The sequence below is a fragment of the Gorilla gorilla genome, chromosome 2, assembly GCF_029281585.2.
Source record: "Gorilla gorilla gorilla isolate KB3781 chromosome 2, NHGRI_mGorGor1-v2.1_pri, whole genome shotgun sequence".
NCBI lineage: Eukaryota > Metazoa > Chordata > Mammalia > Primates > Hominidae > Gorilla > Gorilla gorilla.
The window spans coordinates 150,751,984-150,767,672 of NC_086017.1; the positions used below are offsets into that span (position 1 = coordinate 150,751,984).

Sequence of the window (15,689 nt, forward strand, 5' to 3'; positions counted from 1 at the left end):
CTGAGAATGTGAATCTGTTGATCTCTCTCCTGCTAAGTAGCAACTGCTTCTTGGATATTTGCTGAGAAGGTCTGGCAGAAACCCAGCCCCACAATCTGCCCTACCTTTTACCCTGCAGTCTCTGCAGACATCTCCCGTGGCCCCTGGTCATCACACAGGAGAGTGACTACCATTACCTCAGCACCTTCACTGTCTCCATCCACTGTGCCTGCTCACTCTCCCAGGGGTCCACCCGGATCCAGTCGGATGTCTGCAGGGCCAGCCGGGCCATGGCCACTCGGTGATGAGAAGCTGCGAGGTCTTTCTTCCCATAGGTGTCGTTGACAGGAGAGATGATACCCTGGATGACCTGGTACATTCCTAGGTAAGAGAGAGCAGTGGTGTTGCACATACAGACAGATGCTCACCACCTGGCAGCCTGAATTCAGGCAGGTGCTAAATGTCTCCAGTGCCTCATCTTGAGTGGTAGTAGACTCTGGCATTCTCTCATGGGGGAGAAAGGGTAGCTCCCTTAGGCAAGGGTAAAGGCACTACCTTAGTGAACATGTGCTTCTCCTCTAGAGCCTTCTACAACCCGGGTAGCACTGAGAGAAAGGCTTCTCTGCTGAGACAAAGGCTGTGAGGGTGGCGCTCAGGCAAGGGTCCCATACAGCAGTGAGGACAGTTAGGATCAGTATACAGTTGAGGAACAGCATGACTTCCCCTTCTATAGGAATTAACAGGGGCACTATTTTTGCCTTCTATGTGAGGATGAAAATTATATATAGTTTCTTAGCCCAAATGGGGATTTTGAGGATGAAGGACAAAGGGATGGGATTTTAGCGTGAACCAGGGTTGGTGGGTATTGGCTGTAGATGGACTAGTCGCACAGGCCACCACTGACCTGGGAGGAATGTGCTGCTGATGGAATGGGAAAGCGTACTTTGAAATAGACATGGACTGTGCTCACTAACCATGATAACTGCCCTGTAGATCGTCTAAACCACATGGGATTCATCTGGGGAGAGATAAATTTTTGTGTGTTAAGCTCCTAAAACTGGAGGATTTATTATTGCAGCTAGCCTAGTCTATCTTGACAAATATGTTATTTTGAGACATTCCCTGTTATTCCTAGTTTAAGAGTGCCTGCCATAAATGAATGTTGAATTTTATTAAATGATTTTTCTGCAACTCTTGATTGTGTGATTTTTTTCTCCTTTACTCAGTTAATATGGTAAATTGCATTGATTAATTTTCTAATCCTAAACTAACACTGCATTCCTGAGATAAGCCCTATTTGGCCAAGATATATTACCTTTCTTGTGTATTGGTGGGTTCACTTTGCTAATTTATTTTTTAGGTAGTAAGACAGGTCTATAATTTTCCTTTCTCTCACTGTCCTAATCAGATTTTGGTATCAAGGTTGTGCTAGCCTCATAAAAAGCGTTGGAGATTTCTCTCTTTCTATGCTGTAAGAGATCTTGTGTGTTAGGACTGAAATAACTTTCTTTTTGAGACAGAGTCTTGCTCTGTCACCCAGGCTGGAGTGCAGTGGTGCAATCTCAGCTCACTGCAACCTCCACCTCCTGGGTTCAAGCAATTCTCCTGCCTCAGCCTCCCGAGTAGCTGAGACTACAGGCATGCGCCACCATGCCCGAACAATTTTTTAATTTTTAGTAGAGACAGGGTTTTGCCATGTTGGCTAGGCTGGTCTCCAACCCCTGACCTCAAGTGATCCACCCATCTTGGCCTCCCAAAGTGCTGGGATTACAGCCATGAGCCACCGTGCCCAGCCTGAAATAACATTTTTTTTTGAGTGTTTTGTAGAACTCACCAGTGAAGTTTTGTGAGGCTAGAGTTTAATTTGTGTTGTCACTGACAGGAGAGATGATACCCTGGATGACCTGGTACATTCCTACATAAGAGAGAGCAGTGGTGTTGCACATACAGACAGACACTCGCCACCTGGCAGCCCGAATTCAGGCAGGTGCTAAATATCTCCAGTGCCTCATCCTGAGAGGGAGTAGACTCAGTAGTCAAATTTTTGACTACTGATTTAATTTCCTTAATGATTATAATTCAGAATTTCACTTGTTCATTATGATTTTGGCAACTTACATTTTCCAGGATTTTATTCATCATATCTAAAATTTGAAATTTACTGGCATAAAGTTAGTTGTGATATTCTTTTTTTTTTTTTTGGCAATCACCGCTTTAATCAAGCAATGAAAGTTATCACAAATAATAGAACAATTTGCATTGTGTGCATCCTAATTTGATACAACAATAAAGTATGAATTCACCTATGAATTGGTTAACCATACAATTTATCAGCTAAAAGGTTCGTTTCTGAGAGTGAAATTACATGTTATTAATAATTATACCCAAACAATAGATATAAACTAGACATAGACAACTCTGGATTTATCCTTACCTGTAAGTATCCTAGCCAACATATTTAGACTGGAACTAATCACAATGAAACATTCAGACAATTGACCTGTCCTCTTCACAAAAGTCTAAGTCATGAAAAACAAAAACAGGACTACTCTAGATTAAAAGAGACTAAAGATACAGAATAACCAAATTGTGATGAGTTTAAATGCTATATGGGGGGAAGCTACAAAAGGTATTTTTGGGTCAATTAGGGAAATTTGAATATGGACAGTATATTAGATGATATTATGTAATTTTCATTAATTTTCTTAGGAGTGATAATGGTACTGTATTTATTATACAGGAGAACATCTTTTTTTTTTACACAAGTGTCATAGCAACTTTATTTGAAATAGTAGAAAATGGGAAACAAGTAGTGTAAATGTCCATCAACAGATAAACAGATAACACTAATTGTAGCATATCCATACAACGAAATACTACTTGGCAATAAATGTATGACCTATGGATACATGCTACAACAAAAATGAGTGTCAAGTTATTTATTTTGTGTGAGAAAGCCAAACCAAAAAAAGGAAAAGAGTACATACTATATGATTCAATTTATATACTATTCCAGAAAATGTACCTAATCTATAATGAGTAGATATAGATCATTGATTAGAGATGGGGTTGGAGAGTGTGGAAGTGTGCTGTGGGGAAAGCTGGATGAGAAAGATCATAAAAGTCAGGCAGAAACTTTGGCAGGGGTTGGATAGGTTCATTTTCTAACTTGTAGTGATGGTCTCACGGCTGTACACATATGAGAAAACTTTAATACTCTTGAAACATATGTAGTTTATTATATGTTAATTCTTCCTCAATAAAATTATTTTTAAAAACTGTAAGGCAGGCTGGGTGCGGTGGCTCATGCCTGTAATCCCAGCACTTTGGGAAGCCGGGGTGGGGGGATCACCTGAGGTCAGGAGTTTGAAACCAGCCTGGCCAACATGGTGAAACCTGTCTCTATGAAAATACAAAAAAATTAGCTGGGCATAATGGTGTGTGCCTGTAATCCCAGCTGCTAGCAAGACTGAGGCAGGAGAATCGCCTGAGCCCAGGAGGCAGAGGTTGCAGTGAGCCGAGATTACGCCACTGTGAGCCTAGGCAACAGAGCAAGACTCCCTCTCAAAAAAAAAAAAAAAAAGAAAAAAGAAAAAAAACCCCACATGTAAGGCAAAAAACAAAAGAGAAGATCTAACTTCTTAGTACATGTGTTCACCATTGGGGTGTTTATAAAAGAGATGTCATTCTTTATTAATATAAGAGAATATTCTTATTCTTAGAAAATGTACACTTAGGCCGGACATGATAGCTCATGCCTGTAATCCCAGCATTTTGGGAGGCCAAGGCAGGAGGATCACCTGAGGTCAGGAATTTGAGAGCAGCTTGGCCAATGTGGCGAATCCCCGTCTCTGCTAAAAATACAAAATTTAGGCAGGTGTGGTGGTGGGCACCTGTAATCCCAGCTACTTGGGAGGCTGAGGTGGGTGGATCACTTGAACCCAGGAGGAGGAGGTTGCAGTGAGTCAAGATTGCACCATTGCACTCCAGCCTGGGCAACAGAGTGGGACTGTCTCAACAAAAAAAAAAAAAAAAAAAAAAAAAAAAAAGTACACTTAATATTTAAGGGTGAAGTGTTACAAAGCCTGAAACTTACTTTCAATTGGTCAACAAAAAATATATATAATATATAAATACACGCTCACATATATAATAAAGAGAAATAGAGAAATAAAGTAAATGTGGCAAAATATATAGGTATTCAATGCAACTCTTCTTTCAAATTATCTGTAAGTTTGAAGTTTTTTTCAAAATAAGTCTGAGGGAGGAGCAGTCCAAAAAAGTATTTTTTTTTTTTTACCTTGAAGTCGCTCATCAGTGAATATTTTGTTTGTTTGATTCCAGGTGCTATCTATAAATATAATTTTTTTCAGTGTTGTGCCTTTGCACTTGCTGTCATTCAAATCACAGAATGCTTGTTCTTCAGTTCTTTTGCGTTTAAAAGATGACTTGTCAGGGTCATCATTTTTGCTGCTAACATTATTTTGAATCCTTTTTTGCAGATGAAAAGAAATATCTTTTATTGAGATAGACTGAGGTCCAGGAAAAACAAGTGCAACTTCATGGTCCTTTTCTTCATATTCTGGAATACAAGAATACGTGTAAATGTTTGCAAATTCAGGTGCTAAGAGTTTTGCATGTATAGCAGTACTTTTACCATCTGTTTCATTTGGTGTTTAATGATGTCAATCTTCAATGGAAGTTTCACAAGTGGAATCTGTTCAATAGGTACATTTTCAACTGGAACGTAACATGTAGAGCAGTAGAACATTCTGGAACCACCACATTTGAGACATTTTGATCTCCCACTTTGCTGAGCTTTTTGAAGAACTTCTTGAGATGCTAAACATGAGTTTTGAAGGGGATCTTCTGAAGCTATGGAAGTAGTTTGTGACTGTTTTGTTTCCACAAAGTTTGAATTATTTTCTTCACTTCGTTTGAGAAATATAGGTGGATTGAGAGACATTCTTCATTCAAACAAAAGTTTAACAGCTATTTCTAAAACACATATCATATGTGCACTGCGAGTCCTCGAACAGCTCCACGCGTCTACAGCTCTGCCCAAGCCCGAGCCACGCGCCGGGCCGTGATCGCGCACGGACCAGACGGTATGATATTCTTTTATCTGTTTAATGTCTTTTATCTGTACCATCTGCAGTGATGCCCATTTTCATTCCTAATGTTGGTTGTGACTTCTTTCTTTTTCCTTGGGCAATATTGCTAGAGGCTTGTCATTTCATTAGTTGGTTCTTTTCAAAGAACCAACTTCTGGCATATTGGTTTTCTCTACTGAAGGTTTGCTTTCTGTTTCACTAATTTCTGGTCTTATTTTAAATAATTCTATCCTTCTATTCTATTGGTGTTATTTTGCTATTCTTTTTCTAACTTCTTGTGATGTATGCCTAACTAATTAATTTGCAGTCTGCCTTCTTTCCTTGAGAACTTGTTTGGAGGTTCTAGCAGAGGAGTGCAGCTACTTGTATACCCTTGACTGAAGACCGGTCCTCCTCTATCGGGGATGGTCATCCTCTTCAGCCAAGCACGCAGCTTTGGGAGGGATGCACATGGAGCGGTGAGGGAGGAAGGGGAACCCGTCTAGGCAGCCAGATCAGCCGAATCAACTCTGGCAATCAATGGGGTGACAGATGTCTCAGCCAGATCACCCTCACATCCTTATTTCCTACTATATACAGTTCAGGCTATAAAATTGCCCTCTAAGCAATCCCACAAATTTTGATATGTAGTGTTTTCATGATCATTCAGTTCAAAGCATTTTCTAATTTCCATTATGATGTCTGTTTTGATCCATGACTTATTTAGAAGTATTTTTCTTAATTACCAAACATATTGTGATTTTTGGTTATCTTTTGTTATTGATTTCTAGCTTAGTTGCACTGCAGTCAGAGAATATACTCTATATTGATTCAATCTTGTGAAATGTGTTGATATTTGATGTCCTAGCATATGGTGAGTTTTGGTAAATGTCCTACGTGTGCTTAAAAATAATGCATATTCTATGGCTGTCAAATGTAATGTTCTGTCCATTCAGTCAAGATTACTAATTGTTTTGCTTAAATCTATGTTCTGATTTTTTTGTCTGCCTCTTTTATTAGTTATAAACAGAGGCATGTTAAAATCTCTCACTATGATTGTGGATTTTCCGTTTTTCTTTTTAGTACTTTCAACTTTTGTTTCATACATTTTCAGGATTGTTTTATAGCTCAGAATATGACCTATCTTAGTGAATATTCCATAGGTGCTTGAAAAAAATATATATTCTGCTGTTGTTGGATGATGGAGAGTTCTGTTACACATCAATTTGATGCTGTTGTTGAGTGTCTTTATTTCTATATCCTTGCTGATTTTCTGTCCAGTAGTTCTGTCTAGCAGTAGTAATTGGCAATTGTGGGGTGTTGAAATCTCTACCTATAATTGCGAATTTGTCTATTTTGCCTTTCAGCTCTATCAGTTTCTACTCCATGTATTTTGGGATCCTGTTTTTGGTGTGCACACATTTAATGGGCTTTCAATGAACTTTTAATTTTGTTTATTTTGGTCATAATTTCTAGAAATTCTGATGAGTTTTTCATCAAATCTGGTGACTTTCTATAGTTTCTTTTTTCTTTAGATATAAATACTGCTTTTAAAATCTGTATCATACAATGCCAGTTTCAAAGTCTGTACAGGTTATTTCTGTTGTCTGTTTTTTCTGATAGTTCTTAGTCATATTGTTTTCTTTTGTGCCTAGTTATTTTTGAATGTTTTCTAGTGAATGCTCCTGAGCAGTTATTTGTGAAAGATCCTCCAGATCTAAGATAGATATTCCAGAGACACTTCATATTTGCTTTTGCCAGGCACCTAGAATTATTAAAACTCATGAATAACCTGAAATCAAATTCCTGGCTTGAGTTTTTTTGGCTAATCCAGGATGGGAGTTTCAAATCTGAGCAAGGACTCATGTGTGGCTGCTTCTTCCTAGGGATATTTTATTCTTTCACTTTTCCTCTTTTGCTTGTCTCAGCACTAAAGCACTAAGGCTTCTCAGGAGTTCTCTAGGATTAGGGGGAAAAGGTGAATTAAGATCTAGTTTACCTTACCCCTGAGGGTATAGCTCCTTGTGGGTTCAGCTGAATGTAGGGGAAGTCAACTCTGAGGCCTCTCAGCTTGGAAGGGATCCAGTCTCTGAATTCTGTTCTTCCCGACTTGCATGGCTGCTGATTCAAAGCTTAAGTGAGCCGTTCTGGCAAGTGCTCAACAGGGCACCAGTGGCTCTGGTGCTCCCATAGCCTGCTAACCTCTCTGGTTCCAGGTGTTTATCTCTCAGCTTTTTAGCTTTAATAGTGAAGTTTGCTAAAGAGAAGCAGAACAGAAAACCAATACCGCATGTTCTCACTTCTAAGTGGAAGCTAATGATGAGAACTCATGATCACAAAGAAGGGACCAATACACACTGGGGTCTACTTGAGGGTGGAGGGTGGAGAGTGAGAGAAGCAGAGAAAATAACTAATGGGCACCAAGCTTAATACCTGGGTGATGAAATAATCTGCAATAGACCCCTGAGACATGAGTTTATCTACATAACAAACCTTCACATGTACCCTCGAACCCAAAATAAAAGTTTAAAAAGGGTGAAGTGTGGAAAACATGCTACCCACCACTTTTTGTTGTTTTAATGGAAAAGTTGATCCTAAGAGTGTAGGCTGCCCCCCTGGAAACTGGAAGCATTTTCCATCCATGGTAATCCTGGCAGGCCCAGGCTCTCCTTCCTGAGGGCTGAGGTACCCCCTCCTTCAAGGGGATGGCAGAACCCAGCTGAGAGCAAGGAGGTCATATTCAGTTTTTGACTCCCACAACTGGCTCTTGAAACTCATTTCAGAGGTAATGCTTGTGAACGTTAAAGCTTTCATTTAAAAGAGCCAGGCTATATTGAGAGAGAAAAGGTTTATTTAAGTTCCAAAAGTTACTCTTAAAATAATCAAGAACCAGAAAACCCGGGGAATCAGAGTGCACAGTTTCACTAAAGCCCACAGAGCAGTAAAAAGAAAAGAAAGTGAAAATGAAAACAAAAGGCCCTTTTTGGCCTGAGGGTGAGGTGAGGTGGAAGAATGGGTAGAAGGGCAGAGAAAAGCCTGATAGACAATGTCTGTGGTGACAGTTTAGACAGGCATTAGGCCTGCTCCCTATACTCTCATACCCTGCAGAGATAAACCTAATTTGTATTGGGGTTTGGGAGGGCATAGTTAAGATGCCCAGTTAAATCTGGCAATGGTAGAGCAGTGGAGTTTATATTTTGCTTCCCGTCTGGAATTCTGGAAGACCACCTTGCATTGCCCTGTGCCAATACACAACGGCACGGACAGAATAGAAATGGCATGTGGCGTGTATAGCAGAGAGAGCTTCAGAACAGCCTCCTTCAGCTTTGGCAGGGTATGGCACAGATCCACAGCAATTCTAAGTCTCCTTGAGACGAATAGTGAAGGAGGCTGAGAATTAGCAGTCAGCAGGTGCCTGGGCTACTAGCGAGTAGATACAGGGTATAGAGAGTACAGTCCAAAGCCAGGGACTATGGCATGGACAGTACCAGGGGGAGCCAAGGCACAGGTCCAGACAACAGGGATATAATGCCTGAGACAAGAGAAGCTGAGGAGGCTTCAATAGTGGAGCGAGAGTGGATAGATGCCAGTGCCTAAGATTAAGGACAGATCCCTCGGCTAGAAAGTAGTGAGGGCAGCTGCCCTGTTTTGGAAGCCAGGATGCTAAGCCATCCAGGATGCTTAATGCACTCTTGGGGAGGTAGGCAGGAAAAAATGCACTTGATTAATAACTAACCTGTAAAAGACTAAGCTGAAAATTAAAAAGTTTAGCACTTCAGGAATCCCTTGAAGTGGCATATTTTTTCACAGTTCATGGAAATGGTGGCTTAAGATCAAGTTGAATGTTATAGAAAGCAAAGTAAGTTATCTTTCTGCGCATCTGAGCTCATGTTATACATGGGACATACATGCTCCTTCTTTTTCTCTTCCTGTTTAAAAGAAATGGGGGTTGGGAGGACTAACTCCTGCTGGGTGCTGACTTTCTTGAGCAATTTACATACATTTAGCCTTCACATTAATTTCTGTTTTATAGAAGAAAATGGTGGAAGGACAGGGCTCTCTCCAGGCAGCTCTGCTGGGCATGTTGGATACCCAGGTGTCACCTGTGATGGTTTAGCTCATCTTGATAGGGCAGGCTCTGCATTGAGAAATCAATGCTTTTTTATAGCACCCAGGAGAGGAGAGTCAATAAAAATAACAATTTGATCTAAAACTCCTTCTTGCCCTCCAAATGGTCATAAGTCCAAGCCTTTTCCCTTCCCCACTGCTCTAGGTCACAATCCCAGTGACCCTCTCAGCCCCTCCCCCACTAGATGCAGATACTTCTCCTGTGACCCTCTGCTGCTCAGACACATCTGCATTACAGCACCTGTATGAAAATGATTCATCTGCCTGTGCCTTTCCCATGACACTGAGCGCTCCTTAAGGACATGAACTTGTCTTTTCGTTCTGGGTAACACGACGAGCACATTAGTTAGAATGAAGATACACCATCCTTACAGACAGAATTCCTTGCTTATCTCTACCCTCTCTGAAAACTAAGAAAATGATAATAAAGGAATAAATAAAGTATGAAATCATAAGGGCAAAGAGAGTGCAAAAGGAGACAATAGTTGGGAAAATGCAAAACATTTTGGACACTGGAGAGCTGATAAAAATTGATAACAAACCAAGCAGAGTCTTCTGCACGCAGGGAAGGCAGTAAGAGGCAAGCTGCGCAGTAGCAGAGGCCCAGAGTGGCTCAGGAATCGGAGGAGCCAAGAACCTCTCCAGGTGGGGGTGCCAGAGGGCCTGAAAACAGGAGGGCCAGTTGAGAGTTCGTATGAAGAGTCCTTAGATCCACCCCAGCCTCTAATCGCCTACGTTATCCTCCCATTGTGGCAGAAGGGCGCATATCTGCTTTCTGCCTGGGTTGGACCAGAGAGAACCTTTATTCTCAAATATAGGCACAGCTGAGGGAGGGGAAGTAACATCTTTAAGACAGAAGGATTAAGTATGTTTCCCAGAATGTCTCTCTGGGGAACAGACCTACCTAGGAAAAGACACCAACACCTACACACATTTGGGGGTCTTGAACCTAGGGCCTGACCATATAACCATGAGGTCTATCAGCTTTACATTCACATCCAGAGCTTCTAGCCTGCATTTAGGGCCTGATCTGCAAACATGAGTGGACAGTCTAGGAAGAGACAAATTTTGGAAAGGTGCTCACCATGAAAGACAGAGACTAAAACAGCCACCAGGAGCAAAGGAACTTGGAGGATACAAAGGCAATGCAGAAATTGTATGCAGGATTTGCAGGAATTGTATGCAGGAATTGTATAATAGAAGGAAAGACTAGAGGCTTAATAATAGGAAGTACACACTGAACTAATAGAAATTTCTGAAAGAGAACAGGAAAACAGAAGAAATTATCAAATAAATAAGACATTCTATTTTCCCAGACTAGAAGGACATATATTTTCAGAATCAATGGTCCTCTGAGAATCAACATTTGGCATAAAAGAAGATTCACACAATGGCAAAACATTATAAGATTTTAGATGAGTAGGTTTAAAGAGAAGGTCCTGAAAGTTTCAAAAGAGAAAACCAGAGGTTTAACATACAGAACTGGAAAGCAGGATAGCATCGGATTTCTCAACAGCAAGTCTTGAATCCAGGAGACAGTGGAGTGAAGTCTTCAAAATGTTAAAGGAAAATCATTTCCAACCTTAATTCTACATTTGGCCAAACTACCAATCAATTAGAACAGGTGTCAGCAGGCTTTTTCCATTATGGGACAGACAGTAAATAGTTTAGACTTTGCAGGCCACATATAGTTTTTATGGGCCACATACAAGCTTTGTTGCATAATTTTAAAAGCCATTTAAAAAATGTAAGCAAACCATCCCATAGCTCACAACATGAATGAAAATAGGCTATGGATCATATTTGGCCCATGGGCTGTAGTTTACTGCCCTCTGAAGTATGGCATGAAGTTGTGTTCATACATGCTAGGTCTCAGAAAATTTACCTCCTCTATACCCTTTCTCACAAAGATGCCAGAAGACGAACTCCACCACCCAAATAAGAGAGTAAACCCCAAAGCAGAAGGCATGGGATCCAAGAAACAGGGGTTTTGAAGCAGGAAACAGGCACAGAGAATCCCCAGGGAGACAGTGAAAGGCAATCCCAGGATGACAGTATAGTGGGTACAGAGAGCTGGATGTCCAGCTAGGACCTGGAGGGCTTCAGGAGGGATATGGGCAGACACAAAATGGAACAGACAGATCATCTGATGAATTTGTCTGTACTAAGAAGAGTTTTAGAGATCTTTTGGTAAAATTGGGACTGAATAAATGATAAGCATAAGAAACTAAGGCAACAAATACATGAACAATTACTAACTCTAGGAAAAAACCCAAAGTTTATATGGGAGGCAGTGGAATCATAGTGCACTGGATGGTTTTCTTGACACTATTTACATAGACATAAATGTGAACAATAATATGAATCAAACCCAAAGTTATGAGCTAATCAATTTGGGAGCATGTGGTGGAGGCGAGGTGTGAATGGGAGGGTGGAGGTGTGAGAGAGTGAAATCTTCATTTTTCCTGAAGGAAGCCAAGATATATTATCTAAATCTGAAAAAACAAGATATAACAGTATAAGCTTGTTATTTAGAAATGGGGAGTCAACTACCAGAGAAAACATCTGAAAGAGTCATAAGTGATTGCTCTGGGAACCAGGAATCAGAAATGAGGATGGAACAAATAACACTATAAGCCTTAGAGTAACAACTTTTATTATCTAATAAATTTATAAATATGATATATAAAATAAGCTTAAAAATTAATGCATGCTGTAGAAATATTATAGTCTACTGAAAAGTGTGAAGGATAAAAAGTTAATAAAACATATCTAAGATGTTAATATGGTTTATATTATAGTTCATTTTGTATTTTTTTATACTTTTCTTCAAATCACGTAAATTCACTTTTAATTTGTCTTTATTTAGATTATATCATAAGGGTTTTTCTTGGTCATTAGCACTCTTGAAAACATCACTTTTAATAGCTGCATAATGATATAGATTAAAAATATATAAAAAAAGAATTTACTCAGGGGAGGAGCCAAGACGGCCGAATAGGAACAGCTCCGGTCTACAGCTCCCAGCATGAGCCACGCAGAAGACTGGTGATTTCTGCATTTCCATCTGAGGTACCGGGTTCATCTCACTAGGGAGGGCCAGACAGTGGGCGCAGGTCAGTGGGTGCGCGCACTGTGCGCGAGCCGAAGCAGGGCGAGGCATTGCCTCACTCGGGAAGCGCAAGGGATCAGGGAGTTCCCTTTCCTAGTCAAAGAAAGTGGTGACAGACGGCACCTGGAAAATCGGGTCACTCCCACCCGAATACTGCGCTTTTCCCACGGGCTTAAAAAATGGCGCACCAGGAGATTATATCCCGCACATGGCTCGGAGGGTCCTATGCCCACAGAGTCTTGCTGATTGCTAGCACAGCAGTCTGAGATCAAACTGCAAGGCGGCAGCCAGGCTGGGGGAGGGGCGCCCACCATTGCCCAGGCTTGTTTAGGTAAACAAAGCCTCCGGGAAGCTCGAACTGGGTGGAGCCCACCACAGCTCAAGGAGGCCTGCCTGCCTCTGTAGGCTCCACCTCTGGGGGCAGGGCACAGACAAACAAAAAGACAGCAGTAACCTCTGCAGACTTAAATGTCCCTGTCTGACAGCTTTGAAGAGAGCAGTGGTTCTCCCAGCACGCAGCTGGAGATCTGAGAACGGGCAGACTGCCTCCTCAAGTGGGTCCCTGACCCCTGACGCCTAAGCAGCCTAACTGGGAGGCACCCCCCAGCAGGGGCAGACTGACACCTCACATGGCCGGGTACTCCAACAGACCTGCAGCTGAGGGTCCTGTCTGTTAGAAGGAAAACTAACAAACAGAAAGGACATCCACACCAAAAACCCATCTGTACATCACCATCATCAAAGACCAAAAGTAGATAAAACCACAAATATGGGGAAAAAACAGAGCAGAAAAACTGGAAACTCTAAAAATCAGAGTGCCTCTCCTCCTCCAAAGGAACGCAGTTCCTCACCAGCAACGGAACAAAGCTGGACGGAGAATGACTTTGACGAGCTGAGAGAAGAAGGCTTCAGATGATCAAATTACTCCGAGCTACGGGAGGAAATTCAAACCAAAGGCAAAGAAGTTGAAAACTTTGAAAAAAATTTAGAAGAATGTATAACTAGAATAACCAATACAGAGAAGTGCTTAAAGGAGCTGATGGAGCTGAAAACCAAGGCTTGAGAACTATGTGAAGAATGCAGAAGCCTCAGGAGCTGATGCGATCAACTGGAAAAAAAGGTATCAGCGATGGAAGATGAAATGAATGAAATGAAGTGAGAAGGGAAGTTTAGAGAAAAAACAATAAAAAGAAATGAGCAAAGCGTTCAGGAAATATGGGACTATGTGAAAAGACCAAATCTACATCTGATTGGTGTACCTGAAAGTGACAGGGAGAATGGAACCAAGTTGGAAAACACTCTGCAGGATATTATCCAGGAGAACTTCCTCAATCTAGCAAGGCAGGCCAACATTCAAATTCAGGAAATACAGAGAACGCCACAAAGATACTCCTCGAGAAGAGCAACTCCAAGACACATAATTGTCAGATTCACCAAAGTTGAAATGAAGGAAAAAATGTTAAGGGCAGCCAGAGAGAAAGGTCGGGTTACCCTCAAAGGGAAGCCCATCAGCCTAACAGCAGATCTCTCGGCAGAAACTCTACAAGCCAGAAGAGAGTGGAGACCAATATTCAACATTCTTAAAGAAAAGAATTTTCAACCCAGAATTTCATATCCAGCCAAACTAAGCTTCATAAGTGAAGAAGAAATAAAATCCTTTACAGACAAGCAAATGCTGAGAGATTTTGTCACTACCAGGCCTGCCGTAAAAGAGCTCCTGAAGGAAGCACTAAACATGGAAAGGAACAACTGGTACCAGCCACTGCAAAATCATGCCAAAATGTAAAGACCATCAAGGCTAGGAAGAAACTGCATCAACTAACGAGCAAAATAACCAGCTAACATCATAATGACAGGATCAAATTCACACATAACAATATTAACTTTAAATATAAATGGACCAAATGCTCCAATTAAAAGACACAGACTGGCAAATTGGATAAAGAGTCAAGACCCATCAGTGTGCTGTATTCAGGAAACCCATCTCACGTGCAGAGACACACATAGGCTCAAAATAAAAGGAAGGAGGAAGATCTACCAAGCAAATGGAAAACAAAAAAAGGCGGGGGTTGCAATCCTAGTCTCTGATAAAACAGACTTTAAACCAACAAAGATCAAAAGAGACAAAGAAGGCCATTCCATAATGGTAAAGGGATCAATTCAACAAGAAGAGCTAACTATCCTAAATATATATGCACCCAATACAGGAGCACCCAGATTCATAAAGCAAGTCCTTAGTGACCTACAAAGAGACTTAGACTCCCACACAATAATAATGGGAGACTTTAACACCCCACTGTCAACATTAGACAGATCAATGAGACAGAAAGTTAACAAGGATACCCAGGAATTGAACTCAGCTCTGCATCAAGCAGACCTAATAGACATCTACAGAAGTCTCTACCCCAAATCAACAGAATATACATTTTCTTGAGCACCACACCACACCTATTCCAAAGTTGACCACATACTTCGAAGTAAAGCTCTCCTCAGCAAATGTAAAATAACAGAAATTATAACGAACTATCTCTCAGACCACAGTGCAATCAAACTAGAACTCAGGATTAAGAATCTCACTCAAAACCGCTCAACTACATGGAAACTGAACAACCTGCTCCTGAATGACTACTGGGTACATAATGAAATGGAGGCAGAAATAAAGATGTTCTTTGAAACCAATGAGAACAAAGACACAACATACCAGAATCTCTGGGACGCATTCAAAGCAGTGTATAGAGGGAAATTTATAGCACTAAATGCCCACAAGAGAAAGCAGGAAAGATCCAAAATTGACACCCTAACATCACAATTAAGAGAACTAGAAAAGCAAGAGCAAACACATTCAAAAGCTAGCAGAAGGCAAGAAATAACTAAAATCAGAGCAGAACTGAAGGAAATAGAGACACAAAAAACCCTTCAAAAAATTAACGAATCCAGGAGCTGGTTTTTTGAAAGGATCAACAAAATTGATAGACCACTAGCAAGACTAATAAAGAAGAAAAGAGAGAAGAATCAAATAGACGCAATAAAAAATGATAAAGGAGATATCACCACCGATCCTACAGAAATATAAACTACCATCAGAGAATACTACAAACAACTCTATGCAAATAAACTAGAAAATCTAGAAGAAATGGATAAATTCCTCGACACATACACTCTCCCAAGACTAAACAAGGAAGAAGTTGAATCTCTGAATAGACCAATAACAGGCTCTGAAAATGTGGCAATAATCAATAGCTTACCAACCAAAAAGAGTCCAGGACCAGATGAATTCACAGCCGAATTCTACCAGAGGTACAAGGAGGAACTGGTACCATTCCTTCTGAAACTATTCCAATCAATAGAAAAAGAGGGAATCCTCCCTAACTCATTTT

General features: G+C 40.8%; 1 protein-coding gene and 1 long non-coding RNA gene across 9 annotated transcripts in view; one reads left to right on the forward strand and one right to left on the reverse strand.

Annotated features, from left to right (window-relative positions):
• NMNAT3 (nicotinamide nucleotide adenylyltransferase 3) overlaps positions 1–15,689 on the reverse strand; it is a 118,285-nt gene that overhangs the window by 18,701 nt on the left and 83,895 nt on the right. For 7 of the 8 annotated variants that reach the window (XM_019023525.4, XM_055383453.2, XM_055383455.2 and 4 more), the window contains one exon: positions 177–360. In XM_019023525.4, coding sequence (XP_018879070.2) covers positions 177–360 — 184 coding nt within the window. Of the gene's footprint in view, positions 1–176; positions 361–4,279; positions 4,562–15,689 lie in introns of all 8 variants that reach the window. The other variant, XM_019023529.4, reaches the window with a different exon arrangement.
• On the forward strand, positions 4,522–5,003 carry LOC134758099 (uncharacterized). The gene is made up of 2 exons (XR_010132940.1): positions 4,522–4,600; positions 4,708–5,003. It is a non-coding gene; the product is annotated as an uncharacterized lncRNA (long non-coding RNA).